We start from the raw sequence: 22391 nt of genomic DNA, 5'->3' as shown, positions 1-22391 counted from the left end.
ATTTCATGTTCAAATCAAAATTGAATGTGATATCAGGGTCAATTGATGATTAGTACAAGATTTATATTGATTTTATTGATCAATTCTGGATCATAGTTCGGCAATTTAACGCCATGAATCTTCTATTTGTGTTCAGTTCAAAATTGGCATGATTTAACATCTTCCGATCCAAAAGTTTAGGTTAAAGATCAACGTAAAATGCAAACTAAATCGAACTGATTCACGCAGATAGTTAATAGGATGGAAATGGAATTGAAGAAATTTACAATTTTGTCACCGCGCATTATTAAAATCGATGGTGTAAGAAGTCACGACGTGATGCTGATAAACCCTTATTGTATTAAATCTTTCACCTTTTTTTTTGTAAGCCAAAGCTAGCTAGGTTATCAAAATTAGCAAAGATGCAACAGGTGACCGGGTTTCAACCCAGGAACCTGGTTAGGAGATTTGGAGCAAACCATCAGAGCATGACTTTAAACATGTTATCCAATTTACAATGCGACACTAGAAATGTCTCTAATTACATTGCGACACTAGAAATGTATTCCATTTACATTGTAATAGAAGTGTTCCCGATTACAATGGGGCACGAGAAATGTCTCCACTTATATTGTGTGTAACATTCTCAAAACTTTGAAAAAAATAATTAAACTATAAATATGCAGGGACTAAACTTGAAAATTGTGCAAGTTGACTCCTAGCGGACCACCGTGAAATCCCCAACGGTCCTTCGCGTAATGTCGAAGTCGGATCAACTGAGAGTGACACGTAGCATTGAGTCTCTTGTTGGCAAACTGTCGGCTGCGCCGCTAATGGTTCATCGCGACTGTCAAGTTATCTATTTCTTAAAGGGTTTGAAGCGTGTCGGGTGATGCATCAAATGGCGGCAGGATGGACCGCTGTGGACCCCCGACGGTTCGTTAGCGGACTAGGAAGTTAGCTATAAATGGCGAGACATGGTTGCATAATTGAAGAATTCACACATCCCATATCATTCCTATTACCTTGGAACTACACTAAGTGTTTAGATAAACGTGCCACGTGCTTCGTAAAGCATGCCATAACAATTCAAAGTTGTTATTCCGATCCCTCGAAGTTTGTGCCATCGAGTTGGAGTCGCGACGTTGTTCTGGGTCCTGACATATCATTCCCTGACACCTGACGTGTAGTAAAAGTGTTGCCCGATCATTTCCAAATTTGATAACCCAAAGTATTCGCGTTAAGGTGGGGGTGATGATTAAGTAAATTCATCATCTAGGTTTGACCCTAGTAAGATGTATAGTCTAACCTTGAAGTTTTAAAGCTAAAGGTTTTACATAAAACGATTTTGAATTGACAATATTTCTTCTAAAGATAGAAACATAAAATTTAAAAGATTGAACATTTCTTCTAATGAAAAAAACGTCAATATCAAAAGGAATGATTTTATCGACTAAAAGTCTAAATTAATATTTAAAACATTAAAAATATTTTATCAAGGTTTAAAACTATAAAGCCAAACATAGAGTGTCTGAAGCTAGATTGTACAACAATCTAGATAATTGATTAAACTATTATTTTGAACTATAGGTTTGAAATAATCATTGAGAGGTAGAGATTAGTTATAGAATGACCGAACTCAAAAAGGTGAACACACCCAACTCTTTTAAAGTATTTAATCGAGTCATTTAAACAAAGCCAAACAGTTTAGATGGGATTATTGATCCCTAAAGTTTAGGCAAGATATATGTTTGTCTGGATCCATACAAATGTGGTCACTTGGTAGGCATATCACGACACGCTTAGCATCATGTCTCTGCTCATTAAGCCGGTTTATAGGGTTGTTAGGGCTTGACTATGTGATATACTTGGTACGTGTCACACCCCAACCTAAGGCGAAAATGTCGGGGCGTGATCCAATTGCTCATAGCTCGAAGATACTATTATAATTATAAATGACAATATCTAATTAATTATTTTATTCAAATAATACACACAATAATCAAATACAACAAAACCATTCAAATAAATAAATATACAATCAATTAAATTTGAGTTTGTCTTCAATATAACCCTATGGTCTTTCTAAGTATCCATACTTCAACTTCAAGCAACCTGCATATGCGTAGAAAATGGAGTTTTGTCAACAAACATGTTGAGTGATTTTACCACCAAGTTTGGTGAAGATGATGAAATTATTATGCGGTGTTGGCTGCTATTTATATACTAGGGTTTCGTATTTAGCTTTTCATAATGACATTTAGCCCCTCATTAATTATCTTTAACTTTCATTAAAACATCGATCAGACTCCTTTTAATTTATTTAATATTACAAAACTTGGATGTTGCATTGGAACCACTTCTTTAGTTGTTGAGAAGTTTGTAAATCACGTTAAACTTCGTTACCTTTGCCTCATGTCTCCCCATTTTGGTGTTAACTTCTTGTTGGTACTATATTCCTTGTCCCATTCTTTTGAGAAATGTTAAGCAATGCGTTTCCAGATGTAGATGACTGATTATCACCGATCATGTGATTCGAACATGGTTTCTTCTTACAGAGTCCACTTTGTGGTTTGGCGAATAATTGTGAACATTGTTTTTTTCTTCTCCTTTTTTTACGATGCTATTTATATTTCATGAACAATTTCGGGTTGTTGTTGTTTGATTTTGAAAATTTGTTGATTCTAATCGGCGAATAACAAAAACGTAGGATCTAGTTGCGGGTATTAAACTTACGAGGTGGGATCATTCGGATTGAATGAGTTGTATTTGGCAAATATCAGTCCCAACTTAGCACTTGGTTGGTAGCGGTCCCAACTAAAGGTGTATTTGTTTCCAATGGTCCACGACTAACGAAATGTTAACTCCGTTAGTTTGATGCTTACAAGGCAAACCTAGTTGTCAAAAGTTGCTTACGTGACAGCTTGCATGGCATGTGGCTCTTTAAAAATATTTTCAAACTTGAGTTTCCAGTAAAGAACCCAAACCTTCCTATCACTATGCCGTCAGAACTATTGATAACTATTATTATAAGCATTAAAGAGGAATGTTTTTATCAATATCTTTGCTCTTAAAGCATTAAATAAAAAAGAAAAGAAAAAAAGCCAACTCCGGTTATAAAAACGCACGACCAACCTCCTTGTAATTCGCAACTCCATATTGATTATCAGTTTAGTATCATCAATCCTCTTTATCTCCACCCAACTCCCAAGAACGAACGAACTTACTTGCATTCGGTTGGTCTTCATGGCCTTGCTTTCTGATCTTGTCAACCTTAACCTCACTGATTCCACCTCTAAAATCATTGCAGAGTACATATGGTATTCTATTCTTCTCTACTGTATGTATTTTAATTTTAATTAATTCATCACCATACCATGCTTCATAGTTGTCTTAATAGTTTTGTTTTCCAAGTAATTTGGGGTGCTGAAAACCGGGATGAGCTTATTACCGGTACCAGCATGGGTACCGAAAGTTATTATAGTACGATATTTGAAGGTACATCAAGACAGATTAGTACCGGTGATGTTGAGAGTATTGATCCCGAAAAATGCAAAAAGCGAATTGGTACCGAAAATACTGATACGAGGGGTACAACAACATTTGCTGATCCCTAGTTGAAAATTATAAAACTATTAATAATAATAATCATTGGTTCTTGAGCTCCTCTGTTCTTGGTCCTGTAATAAAAAATGAAAAGTGTTAAATTAATACTTTTGTGTACGGAACCAGTCAAAGAATCCAAGACTATGCTTACTAAATTAGTCTTATAATCTTTGAGATCATAATATTAAGGGATTAAATATAATCTAAAGAATTTATGTTTAATCCCAATTAATTTTTTATGTTAAAAAAAATAATTTCTTGTGTTATTTAACATCTTATTATAACTAGCGACTTTTGGTGTAAACAGGATTGGTGGATCAGGCATGGATGTTAGAAGCAAAGCAAGAGTAATTAAATCTGTCATTCATGGTTATTATAATTTATAACCAATGATTTATTTAAGCTTTATTCATTTATTTAAACTCAATTTATTTGTGTTTTTTAGACACTTTCGGGTCCGGTGGATGATCCGAAGAAGCTACCAAAGTGGAACTTTGATGGGTCCAGCACAGGGCAAGCACCTGGGGAAGATAGTGAAGTTATTTTATAGTGCGTACACTTTTTATTTTAACTTTAAATTTAAATAATCACCAAAAGTTAGAATTTAATTTAATTTTGTTTTTTGGACTAATATTGTGGATTTGATTGACGAATAAAACAGCCCTCAAGCCATTTTCAAGGATCCCTTCAGAAGGGGCAACAACATATTGGTAAATTTTCAAGAATTTCTATATATTATTTGTATATTTTATACCAACGCAAAACGGGCAGATCGGGTGGGGTAACGGGTCGTTACCGGGTTGGGTCAAAATGGGGTGGGTTCGACTAGGGTTCTTAGCGGCTGGAAATTGGACGGTTTGGATTGCATTTCTGAACCAAGCCGGTAGATACAGTTTTGGGAAAACTAAACCGTCCCGGCCGGAATAATTGGGTTGGCCGGGCCCACGATTTTTTTTTCTTTTCCTTTTTTAAACATGAGTTCTAACATTTTAGCTTCAAAAGTTTACGGAAATGTTAGGTTTAAAAAGTAACCTTTTACTTTTTGATTATTCAAAGTTTTACTATAAATAAGAAAAAGTTTAATAAGCATGAAATATGGTAAATTAGTACCACACTTGGATAGAGCCCGTCTGATAGACGGGTGATTAAAAAATAAAACAAAAAAGTTAAATTTAATAATATACATAATAACATATCTTACGGATTCATAAGACAAATAATTTTCTAAAATATATAGATTAGTAAGAACAATTTGTATTTGTATTTTAAAAGAAGTTAAAATGGAAAGTTGTGAATAACTGAATATATACCAATTAAGATAGAGAGAAGGATAACATCAATTCATCCTAGTTTAGTTGGTAAGCCACTCACATTTAAAAATAAGTTTGTGAGTTTGATTCCCATCAACAAAGTATTTTTGATTTTATTATTCATAAAGGGGAATTGTAAAAATGGAAACTCTTAAAAAGTATACCTTTTAGTTTTTGATTATTAAAAGTTTTACTATAAATAAGAAAAAAGTTTAATAAGCATGAAATAAGGTAAATTAGTACCACACTAGGATAATAAAGGGAGAAATTGTAAAAATGGAAACTCTTAAAAAGTAAACCTTTACTTTTTGATTATTAAAAGTTTTACTATAAATAAGAAAAAGTTTAATAAGCATGAAATAGGTTAATTAGTACCACACTAGGATAGAGCGCGTCTGATAGACGAATGATTAAAAAATAAAACAAAAAAGTTAAATTTAATAATATACGTAATAACATATCTTACTGATTCATAAGATATAAATAATTTCCTAAAATACATAGACTAGTAAGAATAATTTGTATTTGTATTTTAAAAGAAGTTAAAATGAAAAGTTATGAATATATACTAATTAAGAAAAAGAGAAGAATAACATCAATTCATCCTATTATAATTATTTAGTTTCTATACATGGAAAAGTTACATTATTATTTTAAAGTTATATATATAAAAAAAATTATGTTTTTATTATTCAAGCTGGTTACAAACACTAAACCGTGATAATAAAGCATGTTTCGGATTGAGTTTGAAACACCTTATTGACTTATTGGTTTTTTCAAAAAGCTAATAAGTTAAAAGGTGTTTTGACCATTACAAAAATCCTTTTTATTTTAGATTTTTGAAGGGTCAAAAATCTGTTTTCTAAAACTCAAATCCTGATATTTCAAAATGGCTTTTTAAAAAAGCCAATAAGACAATAAGCTATTTTCAAATTCAATCCCAAGCATGAAGAATGCTTTCGTAACAGCTTAAAGGTTTTTGAACACCCTTAGTTTCGACCAAAGTGGGTACGCGCCATAACGGATGGTCAGATGGTTTTAAAAAGTGGTGAATTTGGTTTGGGTTTGAACTGTTCTGTCCAAAACTATAAGTGCCTTGTGATTGCAGCTCTGTACCAGATTAATAAAATTGACGTATTATTATTATAGGTGATGTGTGATGCTTACACTCCAGCCGGTGAGCCAATCCCGACTAACAAAAGGTATGCTGCAGCTAAGATCTTCAGCCACCCGGACGTCGAAAAGGAGGTTCCATGGTACTTTCCAAAAGTGTCTTTTTTTTTTTTTAATAATTTACTTTAAAAGAATGTAATTGAACTCAATATTCAATGTTTTCCTTATTAATAATAGGTATGGAATTGAGCAAGAATACACCTTGTTGCAGAAAGATATCAACTGGCCTCTTGGTTGGCCTCAAGGTGGTTTCCCTGGTCCACAGGTAATCAAATCAATCATCTTGTTCATAAATGCAAATAGCATGATCAAGTTTTAACTATAAATATTATTTCATTTTAGGGGCCATATTATTGTGGTATTGGTGCTGATAAAGCTTTTGGTCGCGATATTGTTGACGCTCATTATAAGGCATGTCTTTATGCTGGCATCAACATTAGTGGAATCAATGGTGAAGTTATGCCCGGACAGGTAATTCTTTTAAAATGTTTGACCCGGACCCGACTGTTTATTTTCTATTCGCAACCTTATAAATTACAAAAAGCTACTTGATTGTTATATAGTGGGAATTTCAAGTTGGACCGGCTGTAGGTATCTCTGCTGGTGATGAACTTTGGGTGGCTCGTTACATTCTTGAGGTATTGTGAATCTACTATTTGTTTTCGTTTTATTAATGCTTACCTTGTTGGAATAATAATCAAGCCTTTGTTATCCTAAGTTTATTGTATTATTAATTAAATCCTAAGTTTATTTATTTGTTAATTAGGTTAGTTGAATGATAGTTAAGGGTATTTATTATAGTTAGTTATTTGGTAGCCACATAACTATCACCCTTGTTAGGATATACATAGTTCGATTAAGAATCTTGACATCGAGGTTTTGTTTTGTTCAGAGGATAACCGAGATTGCTGGAGTGGTGGTTTCATTTGACCCCAAGCCGATTCCGGTCAGTTTTGTTTCAATTTTTTAATTTAAACCATGCTAATGATGTAAAATCTTGAACAGGGTGACTGGAACGGTGCTGGTGCGCACACAAACTATAGGTAAATCAGTATTTTAGATTTACTTAAAGCATGTTTTCTCTGTTTATTCTAATAATAAATTCGTAACCAATTAACAATAATCTTTTAGCACAAAGTCCATGAGGGAAGAAGGCGGGTATGAGGTGATCAAGAAAGCTATTGAGAAGATGGGTTTGAGGCACAAAGAACATATTGCAGCATACGGTGACGGGAATGAGCGTCGGCTTACGGGGCGTCATGAAACCGCTGACATCAACACCTTTATATGGGTACACCATGTCACATAAACAGTTATATTATATAATTTCAATAGTTTGTTTGATATTGTATTTTAATTGTTTGTGTAGGGTGTTGCGAATCGTGGCGCGTCTATTCGTGTGGGGCGTGACACGGAGAAAGAAGGCAAAGGGTATTTTGAGGACCGAAGGCCTTCGTCTAACATGGATCCGTATGTGGTGACCTCCATGATTGCTGAGACCACCATTCTGTGGAACAAATAATGAGTTTGGATGATGAAAGTTATGAAGCCTGTTTTGGAGGAAGATTTGAGAACTGATTTACTTGATGATATTAGGGGACAATCCTTTTATTAATTTCTACTTCAACTTCATGTGTTATGTGAACTACTACTGGATTTTTCCCTTGGTCATGGGTGTATTGTTGACATGCGTATTCTAATAATAAGGTTGAAGGATTGATTTATATGATTTTATTCGTATAAAGATGGCAAAGAATGGGAGGGTTGTGGGTTGGGCCAAAAAGTGTTTCTGGTATCAAATATTTGACCGACAAATAAAATCTTCCTGCTCTAATAAAATAAAACACTACTTTATTTTGTCACTTATTAAGTTTTTATCCCTTATCGCTTTTTTTAACCCATATTCAATAAAGTGGTATTTATTTCGGGTTAACCCGCCCACACAATGATTTCCGGATCCATATATTATTAATCCATTTATTTTCATTCAACACACACCCCTCTCAAATAACAAACCCTATGTTCCCAACCCTGCTATTAGTTCGCCGCCATTCATCCCCACCGCTGCTATCGATTCAGACCTACAGGACCGTTCATCCCCACCGCCGTCTCCTGTTTTCCATTGTTCCTTACTATTAGGTAATTTTACACTTCCCTGTTTTAGATCCATCAATTTGCAAGTTTTATTAGTTTTAAATTGTTGCATAGTTTAGGTCAGATATAGATTAGGTGAACGGGGGCGAAATCTAACTCAATGGAGCATATTAGGATTTTAAGGTTTTAGATTATGTAAAACTGTTATTTTGTTATGTTTATTAGTTTCTAACTGAATAGATATTTATTTATATATTTAAGCTACTAGGTGCCACCGTTAATTTCAAGCAATACTCCTGTAGTTATAAGCACACTCAAATTTGGGATAATGCTGGTCAATAAAGGTTCCTTTTTTCTATTTGGTTATTTACATTTGCTATTACTCCATTGATGTTAGGTAGGTTTCTCCATTAATTTCTGATAAAACTGCTATAGTTGTAAGCCGCTCATTTCTCTGAAGCTAAGATCTGGTATTATCACTTTTGTCTTTTTCTTTAATGATAAATTCGCAAATTTTGACACATAAGTTGTTTGTTTATAGGTTATGGCTTTAAAATAAAGAGGTATTAAACCTGCATATCACTCTGCTGTTCAAACTAACACAAGTGCAAAAAAGAAAAGAAGGCTGAAAGTGGTTGTTATGATTTTCTCTAATGACTCATGAGAAAGCATGCTTTGTTCATAACAGGTAAAGATTAAACATTTAATTTTTTTTTGTCATGGTATGATTTGTTATCTTGAGCATGATAATAATATAAATAATGTGCTAATGTTGTTACATGCGCTTGGTATTTGAAGACCTTAAAGGGTATAGTAGTCGTTTCACATTTTGTAAGTATCTTCTATGTAATCTGGTGACACTAGCGGTTTCTGTGACATTTGTTTATATGAGTTTGACAAAAATAAAAGTAGATAAATTTTAAGAATAATATGATTTCGGATATGATGTTTTATGAGTTTGGATATCTGTCTTTTATGATAGTTAACTGGCATGATCTATACACGTTTGCACATGAAGCTAATGTAGCAATGATATTAACTAAATTTCCACAACATTTTATGAATTTCTTTCAGTTATTTATTGATCGTAATTCTGTCGACCGGATTGGAAATATAACGCCCGGTACAATGTTACTTTTCAAAAGTTAGTATTTACATTTTCTCTTATTTAGTTGCAAAATTAATTTATCTTTTTTTCATATCGGAATTGCGCTATAGGCACTGTTGTTGATTCAAAGATCTGCCATCCTACCGAGTTTGATTTTTATTTGTGCAGCCATCTCGGAATTCAGGTTTTTATACACACACATATAACTGAAATATTTATAAAGTTTCTAAATTTTAAATTTTATTTAAACCAGAAAGAAGGCTTACTAAACCACAAGCTTGTGCTAAAAGTTGGTGTTCCTATTATGCTCATTAGAAACCTTAACCAGAAAGAAGGCTTATGTAACGTTACTCGACAACAAATTATATCTTTAGGTACTCGTGTAGTTGAAACAAAAATTATTTCTAGAACTAACATTGGATATACAGTTTTGATCCATAGATTACCACTGACTTCAACAGACAATAAAATAGCATATAAATTTCAAAGACGACAGTTTCTCCTTGCATTATGTTTTGCGATGACCATAAACAAAAGCAAAGGCCAATCATTATCTAGGGTTGGTTTGTACTTGAAAGAACTCGTGTTCTCACATGGACAACTAGATGTCGCCTTGTCAAGAGTTACAAGCAGGTATGTGCTAAAGATTTTTCGATTCTTGATAAACAAGGTAATCTGACCAATAAAACCAACCACAAATGTAGTGTACAAGAAAATTTTTTCTTATTTGTAAAACACTTGCGTAATGTTTGTTTTGTAATTCCTATAACTTTAATATAAGTTGTAATTGTATTAACAATATATGATAATTGTGTTACTGATTGTATTTTGCTTAATGTTTAAATATTATAATTTTATTAATTCCCTATGTAATACACGGGTCTCAAACTAGCTCTATTATATGGTGTTAGGGTATATGGATACGAAAGTAACATCACATAATCATGATCAAACACAGAATATAATTAGACTAAAGTAATCGTTGTTTCTATATATATATGGATTGTAATGATCATAAAAATATTAATTAGTTTTCCTTGAAAGTTATTGTGAATAAAAGTTGATTATATAAATGTTGATTATTCCTTTTTGGATAGTGATCGTAAGGCTTAAAAGATTTTCTTTGGAGTATTCTTTTTGACATATCTAAAACCATATTTTGATGAATAAAATTATTGTATAACTTGGGGTTTTCAATGGTTTTGAGTGGAACTTGTTTTTTTAGAATTTTCATCTACTTTTGTTTCTTCAATCGTTTGAACACGCGTAATTGTCTTAATAATTAATAATTTACTTCATTTAATTATTAATAATATCTAATGTTATATTCAAACTCGTCTAATAGTTTAAATTACTATTTTATCAATTTATGTTATCACATTATTATACTGCATAGCTAGACTAGAAATGTTATCATGATGTTTCGTACGTCCATCGTGTTTGTTATATTTTTGGTATTCCTGTTTATTTATATAGATGAACCAGGCTCATATTTTGTGTTTAGTGCGAGTGGGTTATTTAGCTATGGTATCGGGTTTATATATTGGGCTGCAAACATTTGTATCGGGTTTAGTTATATCAATTGAGCTGCAAACATTTGTAACAGGGCTTTATTTATTTATTTTTTTATTTTGGCTCCATCATGATATGTTTCATATTTTGGTATTTAGTTTTAAATGTCTTTTTATGTGTGATATTGAATAGGGTAGTGTTTAATAAATATTGAAAATGTATATTGTTAGTGGCAGTATATATGTAACAGTGGTGGACCCAGAAAATTTTTTCACAGGGGTCGGAATACCTTTTGGTTGGTACTCAATAGACAATCAGTTTGAAAAAAAATTCAATCCGGTTTGGCCATTCGAGTCGGGCTAAATTGGTATGTAAATTTTTTCGGTGCGGTTTGGTGATCCGGCCATGCCAATTCAGACGGGGACATATATAAAATAAGATAATTAAACAAAATATCATATAATTAAAAAAATATATGAAACATAATATAAACAACTAAATATTACTTCTTGTCTTGACTATATGCACTTTAACTTAGAAACACAGTCTTCTTCTCCTTGTTATTTCTTAATAAAGCTAGTAAAAAAGCTCACTATTCACTTTTTTTGTCTTCACTTTCTTAACTTTCATTGCCCATTATTATTTTTTTTCATAGGAATGGAAATTTACTATTATCTTCTTCTAAAGAAAATATATATATATCGTTTGCCAAAGTAAAAGAATATAAAAGAACAGCTAGTGTGTTTATCAACACAACATAGGAAAAGAGAAGTGTGTTTATCAATTTACATTATTTAATATGGAAAAAGTAAACAACTAACAATAGTAGTGATGATATATCTTTCTGACATTTAGTGTACAAGATACTTACTTTTTCACCTCCTAAATTTTAATACTCATTTTTAAATATTAACCTTCATCTTCTTCTATAAACCTGCACCCACCTCCGGCAACTTCCACGTACACCCGGAAAATTTCAGGTAACTCCAAATTCAATCATTTCTTTTCATCTTACATTCTCACTAGTTTCATAGGGTCGGAGTCAAAATTTTACAGGGGTCGATCAAAATTTTAACACATATATAATACTAAAAAGGATTTTTTCACAAGGGTCGGCCGACCCCGTACGACTAACGTAGGTCCGCCTGTTCCACTCGATGCGAGGTTGATGACTCAACTCACACAACCGTAACAAGTCAGGTTACAGCCTGCATTTTTCACTCCATGCCACTCATTCAATCAAGATTCATGCTTCAAGCCTAAAAAGTAAAAACAAAAGCTATGATTTAACAAGAAAAGTTAACTAGGTTAGGGCAAAGGACGTAACGTGATAGAGTTTTTAACGTAAATGATGTTTTCTACACATGACCAAAATACCCTCATGTGTCTTGCACATGACCAGATTTAACAAGAAAAGTTAACTAGGTTAGGGCCAAAGACATAATGTTTTTAAACATAAAGGACGTTTTCTGTCATTTCTTTTACTAAAGGACGTTCATTGAAAAACGATCAAACATAAAGGACGTCTTTTGCTATTCTGTCAAAAAAAATATGAGTTTTATGGAGATGTTGTAGCTCAGTTTTGATGTTGTTTGCCGGAGATAAAGGTCTGTCATGGTGGGTGGGTTTCTACAACGGTTGTGGTAGGCGTGGGTGGGGCAGGGTAAGGATGAAAAAGATGAAGTGGAAGATGGTGAGTACCATCTATTAGTTAGTGAATTCTATTATTTTTTTAAATATATATATATATATATACAATTTTGCCTCTGAGTTAACGTAAAAAAACTAACAGAGTTAGCAATTTGGACGATATTGACAACGATTGGGAAGTCTGAATAGTTCAATTGCAAAAAACAAACCTTTTGAACAAAATTCGCAAAATTAAATAAACCTTAGAGACGATTTTAATACTTTACTCCTTGGATTTAAATGGTTCTGTCTAATAATTTTCAACTTAATGTAAGTAACTTGATGAGTAAAGATAATGTCCATATTGGGATTGGTTATTTTAGCCTACTTATAACTTATTAACTTATTAAAAAGTAATAAGGTGTTTGAGTTTACTTTTGGTGTAAGAGTGATAATTTAATAAGTTATACTTTTGTAACTTATTGAAAAGTTATAAGGAGTTTTCATAAGAAATCCCAAACACCACCGAAACTTTCAACTCAAACTTTGACTTCTTTAAAATGGGGATCATTAGACTTCGTACTTATTTGGCACGTCTGGGATTGAGTTTGAAAAATGTTTATTGGCTTATTGGTGTTTTCAAAAAGCCAATAGTTTAAAATGTGTTTGGCAATCACAAAAATCTTTCCTATTTTAGTTTTTTGAAAAGGTTAAAAAGCATTTTTCCAAAAGCCCCAAATCCTACCTTTTCAAAATGGCTTTTTGAAAAAGCTTATAAGCTAATAAACATTTTTCAAACTCAATCCCATACACCTGTTGCGGCTGTGTTTAAAAAGACGATGTCGCACTGTCACCCGTAACACCTGCTGCAAAACCAATGCATCCAAAAAGACCACATGATCACAAACCGATAGGTACAGTCCTGTTTCAGCTTTACTTAAACTACAAATAACCAAATACCTTATTACTAACTCAACAGATGCAGAAGAGAGCAACAAGAAAGCAAAGTGATAACCACATGACACCACTCTTTTGTAAAATTACCATTGTTATGTACGCAGGGAACCACCAAAACTGTGATCGATCTTTTGTAACTATGGTAGTAAACAAAATAGCTAACAAAACTAACTTATCCTTTGTACATTGCTGCAGCTGCTGCAAGCAAATGGCCTGCTATTTCTTCTCATTTGCAACAGTCCCCGATACGATGAGTATTAATTAAACAAAAAAACCTTAGTAAGTAGTTTACAAACTTCATACATATTCTTAAAACGACGAACATAATTTATACAATGACTTCAAATATTAACATAAATAACCACATGTACATATATAACATATAATTTCATATAATTACAGAATATACAAACAATTTATTCAATATACTTCATAGAGTTAATGGCAAATGCTGGATCAATAGAGCTTACTGAACGATTTTCATAAAACTTTCAAACCTGTCATCTTCAACAACATTTATCTTCAAGTTAAAAAGATCGCTTTGATACTCCATCCACAGATACGACGTCTCCTCGTCACATATCACCTCTTCTAACTGCGACAATTTGCTAATAGCCACCGGCAATTCTTGCAACCCACTACAACCATCCATTTTAAGTACTCTCAATCCACCTAGTTCACCAATTTCTTCAGGCAGTAAAGCTATACTCAGACAATCAGATATATCGATGAACCTCAGATTGCGTAAACTTGCAATAGATTTTGGTAATTCTTTCAGCTTTGTGCAGCAATGAAGCCTCAAGATTTCAAGATTTAGCAAACTCCCTAGCCCTTTCGGAAGAACATCGAGCTCTTGGCAGTTGGTGATGCTGAGCTTCTGTAGATGAACAAGATTACATAGTTCTGATGGTAGTTCTGTCAGATCATAACACAAATCAATTTCAAGATCGGTGATATTTGATTGTATGTATGGCGCCTCAGTTGTAGAACTCATCAAAGCATTGCCGATTTCACACATAACAAACGAAAGTTTCCTTAAATTCCTCAATGCAAAGATTGGATAAAGAGAGGAAACCAAAACGTGTTCGAATCTGATTGTTCTTAGGTTGGATAGACACTTGATCAACGAAAGATTGTGTAGCTGAGAAGGATAGTCATTGTAGCATGTAATACTTAAAACCGTCAATTGGACCATTCTTCTAATGAACTCGGCTAGTGTGTATTTTTTACTCCTTATATTTAATGTAAGTACTTCAACTTTAGGTGCTTGTAGATCATACCAATTTGAGCCGAACGCTTCATCTGCAGATTAATATTACAATTAAATTTCTACTTGTTTTTTCAAGCATTAAAGGAGTAATACCCAATTATACAGGCTAGCATACGAGCCGTATGACATCATATGACCGATGTATCGTATGGGCTGTATGAGTGTGGTCCCATGGTACAACAACAGGCCAGCCACGTTTGTAGCATTGTTTACACACTTTACACTAATGGCAACATGCATGTTTTAATACTATGAACACACTTGTGCTGGCTATTCAGGCATTTAAAAAACATCCTAAACTTTCTGAGATGTTATATATCTTCCAGGGATCATTAAAAGAGTTGAGAGTGGTTACTTTAGTGTTCATGACGGTAAATTGCTGATTAGTGTTTTTATTACAAAAACAGTAAGATCTTGAGTTGCTTGAGTTGAATCGGAGAAGAACAAGGATTCTATCACAAGAAATCCTTTAATCATGTTCATAGTGGGTGTGTTTCGCCATCAAAACACTAGAACCCGTTTGTTTATATCATTATATGATATGTAAGATAAATGATGGTTAATTAGAAGAAATCATGTATGTTGAATATAATCATGATGGATCACAAGTAGTCTATGTCATTTGTGTAATTATATAGTAGTACTCATGTTTAGTGTCCCTTTATGCATGCATGTAATTATTAAGTCTAGGGGTCTAAGAGTCAAATTATAAACTTGGTAGCCTACCAAGTAATGTAATATATATGTATTACCAAATGGTTGAGATGATCTGCCTAATCATCGTGTCGATTAGAGATTCCGGCCGGGGGTTATAAAATCTGATCATGTAAACAATTTTGGGTTAATCCCAAGTACTTTGTAATCAAGAAAACCTTATTGTTTATTTGTTCATATTCAAGTATCAATTCTGGGCGACATTTTATTTATGTGAGCACCAACTCAAGGGGTGTTATATAACATAACGTACTACTATCACTAAAACAAAGTATCTTGCATCCTATGGCCTTGTGATAAGAATAAACGTTAGTTGTTAAATGCGCAGGTCGACGCTGAACTTCAGTAAGGTACATGATCATGAGTATATTGAAAGTTGAATAAGTATATGTGTATGAAAAGCTAAGATAGAAATTATAATGATTTATATATGCATGACTTATTTGCATTTCAAAAAATGTTAAAAATGTGTTTTGATCACATTGTTTGTTTATCAATTCACCATCTAAAGATGACATGTGTTTTTAATTAAACATGCACAATAGGTGATTAGTAGGAAATTATAGAAAATAGAAAGAAGCGTAGAATAGGCGCGATTGGAGAAATTTGGTTCCTAAAGTTTTTCTTTTAATAGTTTATTAGAAACTTCACATTAAACTCCTTGGAAGCAGAGGAACAACCCATAAGTTATGCCATTTTTTCCGGAGCTAAGTTCGTATCAATTAGTCACTTTAGACCGAAAAAGTGGGGTGTGACGAAAGGTTAAGAGAGATATGAAACCTGTTGAAATAGATAAGATACGAGTGTTGATAGGTTGTTCTATTTGTGCAATCCACCATGTGGGAAACTCATTCCTATGAATTTCTATGAACAACCGTTTTCTTTCTGAAACAGGTTCTTGAGTGCTCAGGTAGATTGCTAATTCTCTTAGCAAATCATGTTGTGTAACATAAAGCTCATTACAATAGCCGTTGAGTTCACTAGCATCTTTCCTGTAAAATAATATGAATATTGGTTTAACAAGGGACAAATGACATCTAATATAATGCAAGAAATCATTTACCTTATTGAAACAAGATTAATGAGATTTCTTAGTGAGAGTTCAAGAAGAGTTTCACATGTATACATTCCCTCGTCGTCAAGATTGTACAGTTCCACCCACATATCCTTAAGAACCATGGCTGAAATCCGCTCATCTTCAGGAAAGGATCCCAAATCCAAGAAACATTCTTTAACAATAGGCAACTCATCCAGTGCATCAACACTTGACTTCAGACTATGAAGAATGTTGCTGTTTGATTGCAGAATAGATTGACTTTCTAACCATTTATTGAGAGTTGTTTTCCATTTGAGCATAGGTTGTCCGCATAGCGAAGCACCTACTACCGCAAGGGCCAATGGAAGTCCCTTACAGAATTTAACAATCTACACCCGGAAGCACAATCAAAGTTACAAATTGATATTATGATATACATAAATATCATACAAATATAAGAATTCAAGATGCTCTCTTTTTTATTTTTTAATCTCTACCTTATTCACAAGATCATCCGTCACATTAATGGGAATCCCGTCACTTGGAAATGCATAGTGGCAAAGAAGAGTTCGTGCATCTTCATCGTTCAACAAACCCAACTCATATGTAGAATTAAACCTTGGAAACATGAATCTTGATGTGACCAAAACTTTGTATCCAGGTGTCTGGAACATAAGATCCTGAATAACGAACTCAAGTTCCGACCACACATCATCAAGGACCAATAACATTTTTTGTGATCCCATTCGCTTTATAAGGTTATCAAGTTGATTCCTGGCTTCTTCATCGGTATGAAACTCACAATGATTTTCGCCATGATGTTCAAATATTTTTTGGATGATGATCTTAAGACTGGATTGTCTAGAGACCGTAACATAAACGATATTTTCACCAAACATGTCTGTCAAAATATAAATAGAGTATAGTAAGAACTTAATCTCGTTAAAGAATGTAATTCAATGTTGAAGATATAAACTAAATCAAATTTATCATTATTATTTCTGTTATATGTATCATACTTAAAACATATATATTTGAATTATTATTACGTTTATTAAGATTGGGCATCTTATCTTACAATACCAAGGGCATCTCCAATGGATGTATTGGAATCCCACATGAAGGAGCTTTGAATTACAAACCATTGATTTAAAAAATTGGAGTTAATTGTAAGCTAGAACATGATTTGAAAACAAGGACTGGTGTATTGCTTTGAATGTGGGCCCAAGTGACCAACAACCTCAACAACCATATTTACAACCATATATATATATATGTATGCAATAGTTATGCAAACATCCGTTGGATTAAATTCACATAAATCACACACATATTTTTTATTTATTATTTATATGCATGTAATATTTATATCACTAGCTCTTTTTATACACACCTTCATTCACATATATCACACAAACAAATAATCTTTGCCTCCAATTTCTCTTTACTAGTTTAAGATTCCTTTACACAAACAATGAGCTCGAGCGACGAAGAAATAATGCATTCTTCTCCTTTATGTGAGACGATAAGAAAACGTCATAGCCTAGTTTAATTATTATTTAGGTTCAAGTATGTTTTTTAGGTGTGTTTTTTTAAAAAATGTTGTATGTTTTAAGTTTAATTTTAAAGTGTTGTTTTTTCTAGTAATTGTTTTAATATAAAAGATATAAATATTAAAAGATATATACGAAATATTAATATTTAATTATAAAAGATATAAATTGATTTAGATTAAATAAAGGGAAAAGTAGGTGATAAGTTGGCGGTTTGAAATACAAACTATGTAATAACCACTGGAGAAGAAATAAAAGTTTTTTTAGGTTGGTTTAAAATCTGATGTGGCATGCTGAGTTGGCGGTTTGAAACAAAAACTGATGTACTGCACTGGAGATGCTCTAATAAAATAAAATGTGGAAGCTTATGTGTCAAGCCTACATTTCTCCTAATTTCTAATCTCTCATCTCATTCATTCTAGCTATCCATGGGTCACGGGTCAAAATCATTTTATCAAGCGGGTTATAACATAGTGTGAATTTTATAACTTAGTGTCATTTTCATACCTGAAGTTTGACCAACTACGCAACTTTAGCACATTTTTTAAATTTCCGGACGTTTCCAAAACCATGCTATTTTAGTAATTTTTGTTAACCCATTTGTTTTTCCTTTAAGTCTACATTAAATTAATTGATAAGTATTTTGAGAATCACAATTGAAATAAAAGACTTTTTTTCTTTTTATCGTTTGATAAATCACGTGTAATACACGGGTTCAAAAACTAGTATATATATATATATCATTAATTTGGCTGCAATCATAACTGTCCTAAATGGTGCCAAAGGATACGACAGTTCGAATCCTACTTGTGTCATATTTGGGTGGATATTGGTAATAAAGGATTTGAACTAGGTCTTGTGCAAAGGTTGTCAGTTTGAATCCTGAGCCCAACCGGGTTTTCGTCCCACCGTGTGTTACGCCAGAGAGTTCTGCTCTTGTGGTGGCACAACGGATGTCAAGTGGCAGTCGGCAGTATGGTTTCTCAGGGGAACGCCCAAGCCAAACTTTGAAGCCAGCGTGGGCCCGGTTAAGACAACATACTCTGGTCAGAGTGGGGCATCGGGGCTCTCCAAATTTAGAGGGTGCGGTAGCCTAAATAAAAAGAAAGTCGCCGTTCTAAAAAAAAGTTGTTCCAAGATCTGTTGATCCATTGTTTATCTATCTAATATATATATATATATATATATATAGGGTAAGGATTCTAAGAGAACCATTGGCAAATTGAGAACTTTGAGAACCATTTTGGACCACTAAAAAAACCCTCTAAAAAATATTAAAAAAATTATAAAACAAACAAAACAGAAAATTTTAAAAAAGTAAAAAAACCAAAATTCTTATATTTCATTCCGGTTTCATTAAAAAAAACAGAATTTTTTTTCTCTTTTTAATTCGTATTATACCTATACACATATGTATACTTTCATTTTTGGGTTTTTATTTTTGTGTTTTTTTTTTGTTTTTTGATTTTTTTTATTTTTGGGTTTTTTTTGTCCAAAATGGTTCTCATAGTTCTCAATTCCCAAAAAGTTCTCACATGATCCTGATCATATATATATATATATATATATATAGGCTAAGTATAAAATGAAAACCCACTTGAGTTGTGAAAACTCTAAAAACTCATTCTCAATCACATGTTTTTAATTAATTTTTAAATCTTGTGGTCCGCAATTAAAGTGAATAAAAAATGTAAATATAAATATAACTTTTTCTTTCTCTTGAATAGATATATAAAAATTAGTAAAAAATGTTAAAAAATAGCAAAACATTTTTTTTTTGATTTTTCGATATTTTGTATTAAATGGTACAACATATATTACATGTAAAAAAAAAGATGTTACATAGGGTTTTCATAACTCAAGTGGGTTTTCATTTTATACTTAGCATATATATATATATATAAGGGGTAGGTTCTAGTGAAAAATCCTCTTAAAGAGAAAACTTAAAAACTCCTAAAAACTTCTAAAAAACAATTTTTAACTTAAAAAAAAAATTTTTGAAGTTTCTTTTTCCCATTATTCTTATATGTTGTTATTGGTTCAAAAAAAAAAAAAAAAACTTTTCGGTAACCTCGTCGGTATAGTGTGCATTGCATATATGCAAAAGTGTTTGTATTGCATAGAATACAACACTATTGCACATATTTGATACACACTATTGTATATATACAATATAAGACTAATACACACATCGAATACACATTAGTGCGTATGTGTAATACAACATTAACGCACATGTGCACCAAATCGACTTTTATTTTATTATTATTTTTTTTCCATATAATACACACTACTACACATATAAAATACACAAATATTGAATATATGCAATAAAACACTATTAAACTCAAAAATACATAGTAATACACATGTGTAATACAACGGTATCGCACAGTAATACGTATGTGTATTAAAGCGGGTTTTTTTTATTATTTTTTATTTTTTTATATTTTTCGAGTGAAATATAAGAATAATGGCTAAAACAGAATTTTGAAAATACTTTTTTATTTTTAATTAAAAATATTTTTTTAAAAGTTTTTTAGTTTTCTCTCTAAAGGTGGGTTTCTCTTGATCCTCTCCCTATATATATATATATATATATTAGATAGATAAACAATGTATTGCATTTGCGCCAAGATCTGTTGATCCATTGTTGTATATAAAGTTAATTTACTTTATATATTCTTTGTGTTATCCTCAAACCAGATTGTTGCAAACCCTATTATTGTTTTACGACATACTATACTTCAAAATGTACCCTTAAACTATTTGATTCGCTGCGACTATCTACATTCAATACCCACATGTACGTTATAGCTGAATATAGCGCCACGCAGAAATAAACAACGGATCAAACATATTTTGGTACCTTTTATTTCATAGTCATGGCAAAGCATCTTGGCTAAAGTAGTCTTTCCACAACCTCCAGGACCAGAAACCACCAACACTTGGGTGTCATAATTGAGCAGCCTACGCCTCAACTCTACAAGATGCGAATTGAACCCAACAATATGTTGTGGAAGCCGTGGAACAGTGCACAAACTAGGATTAGCACGTGCATGAGTAGTAACAGCTGAAAGTACTTGATTCATTTTGTGTGATAAATCATAGATCCCAATCAAACTCCTCATGCTAGTGCTCATCATATTCTCCTGGATTTCTATTGAGAAGAACCTCAAGAGCTCATTGTTAAGTCGATTCAACTTATATGAATGAATAAATATTTCGTAAACATTCCAACATTTGATCGTTGAGCACTTGAAAACGAGCGCTTTTCCTTTCTCCAGGTGAGAGATGAACATCGTGATCTGTTTCTCAGGACGATCCAACACTTTGCTCAATCTTCGGCTATCAAAAAAAATTGGTTCTATATTTTTTAAGGTATTTTGGAGGCACGCGAGTAGTGTTTTGATTCGGCCACTTTGCATACTTTGCTCTACAACCGCTTTATGTAACTCGTTAAATACGAGCTCTAAAGCAGTCTCGGTTACCATAGGCGCCATTGATATGATTAATGAAACCCTGAAAATTAAGTTTTTACGTAAAAGTGAACTTTGAGATTGAAGAGATGAAATTATAAACTGGTTAATTAATATTAGCTGCTGCGTATAACATGTATTTATAGTATGTCCGGGTTGAATAAAAATTTCTGATCGATGAAAAGTTATGGAAAAGAGTAAGAGCTTACGTTCAAGAAGCTTACGTACGGATAAAGCGTAAGATATGTCCTCATTTGAGCCCTTGTGTGTCATGCACGTTTGTTTGTTTGTTTTTTTTAATTCGCGACCTTTTCCGAGAAAGTACTTAGATCCTTTTTAAAACTTTCATGTTTGGATCCAAGAAATTTCATTTTAAATTAAAAGTCTTAAAATACAAAAATTAATCTCATATAGTTTGTTTTAACTGTTTTAGGCTTGCATCTCAAAGACTAATAGACCGCTTTTTTATGTTCATTAAAAAATGTAAATTCTTAGACAACGACCGGTAATCAACCTCTCGCCTCTCCACAACCTTCGATTTTGACCACTCAATCGACTTTGAACAACAATTTTAAGACCCAAGCGTCCCCTGCCAACCAAATACGATATCGGCCACTTCAGCAACACATCTGATTTCCGACGAGCCGACTCAACAAGGCTCAACATGCTGTGAAACAGAGAGTTTAATTTGATTTCATTGAGTTAATTAGAGTCTAAATGTGTCGTAACGAGTTGTTGATACCAGTGTTTTGAAACCCGGTCCGGCCCGGCCGGTCGGACCGGTCTGACCGGGACCCGGATCCTATACCGGGCCGGGTCAGGGTAATTGGACAGTTTTTAAAAAGCCGGCCGGACTTTGCGGGTGGCGGTCGGCCCGGACCCGATGACCCAGCGGGTGAACCGGTAAAACCTTTTTTTTTCTATTTTTTTAAACTTAATCAAAAGAATAACCAAAATCCGAGTAAAATTTA

General features: G+C 32.9%; 2 protein-coding genes across 2 annotated transcripts; one reads left to right on the top strand and one right to left on the bottom strand.

The window, feature by feature from the left end:
* The first annotated feature begins 3210 nt into the window (after nt 1-3210).
* Nucleotides 3211-7598, top strand: LOC143538152 (glutamine synthetase cytosolic isozyme 1-1). The gene is made up of 12 exons (XM_077031767.1): nt 3211-3299; nt 3893-3932; nt 4031-4134; nt 4247-4295; nt 6045-6151; nt 6246-6333; nt 6411-6539; nt 6632-6706; nt 6961-7014; nt 7074-7111; nt 7200-7359; nt 7438-7598. The coding sequence occupies exons 1-12, from the start codon at nt 3226-3228 to the stop codon at nt 7588-7590; spliced, it is 1071 nt and encodes a 356-aa protein (XP_076887882.1). The 5' UTR covers nt 3211-3225; the 3' UTR covers nt 7591-7598.
* Nucleotides 7599-13834: 6236 nt separating this feature from the next.
* On the bottom strand, nt 13835-21444 carry LOC143538151 (putative disease resistance protein At5g66900). The gene is made up of 5 exons (XM_077031766.1): nt 20811-21444; nt 16886-17289; nt 16416-16777; nt 16133-16344; nt 13835-14670 (listed from the first exon to the last, which is right to left on the bottom strand). The coding sequence occupies exons 1-5, from the start codon at nt 21442-21444 to the stop codon at nt 13835-13837; spliced, it is 2448 nt and encodes an 815-aa protein (XP_076887881.1).
* Nucleotides 21445-22391: the final 947 nt, after the last annotated feature.

This window comes from Bidens hawaiensis, unplaced genomic scaffold (assembly GCF_021521415.1).
Source record: "Bidens hawaiensis isolate Kalapana, Puna unplaced genomic scaffold, B.hawaiensis_p1.1 tig00011475_1, whole genome shotgun sequence".
Classification (NCBI taxonomy): Eukaryota; Viridiplantae; Streptophyta; class Magnoliopsida; order Asterales; family Asteraceae; genus Bidens; species Bidens hawaiensis.
This window is presented reverse-complemented; position numbering and strand designations above follow the sequence as displayed.

Excerpts from the sequence above, each read along its gene's own strand:
- LOC143538152 (XM_077031767.1), top strand. The coding sequence starts at position 3,226 with ATGGCCTTGCTTTCTGATCTTGTCAACCTTAACCTCACTGATTCCACC. Across the intron at positions 4,135-4,246 it reads GATAGTGAAGTTATTTTATA|CCCTCAAGCCATTTTCAAGG; the intron begins GTGCGTACACTT and ends CGAATAAAACAG. Across the intron at positions 7,015-7,073 it reads TTGACCCCAAGCCGATTCCG|GGTGACTGGAACGGTGCTGG; the intron begins GTCAGTTTTGTT and ends AATCTTGAACAG.
- LOC143538151 (XM_077031766.1), bottom strand. The coding sequence starts at position 21,444 with ATGGCGCCTATGGTAACCGAGACTGCTTTAGAGCTCGTATTTAACGAG. Across the intron at positions 16,778-16,885 it reads CGGATGATCTTGTGAATAAG|ATTGTTAAATTCTGTAAGGG; the intron begins GTAGAGATTAAA and ends TTCCGGGTGTAG. Across the intron at positions 16,345-16,415 it reads ATTAATCTTGTTTCAATAAG|GAAAGATGCTAGTGAACTCA; the intron begins GTAAATGATTTC and ends ATTATTTTACAG.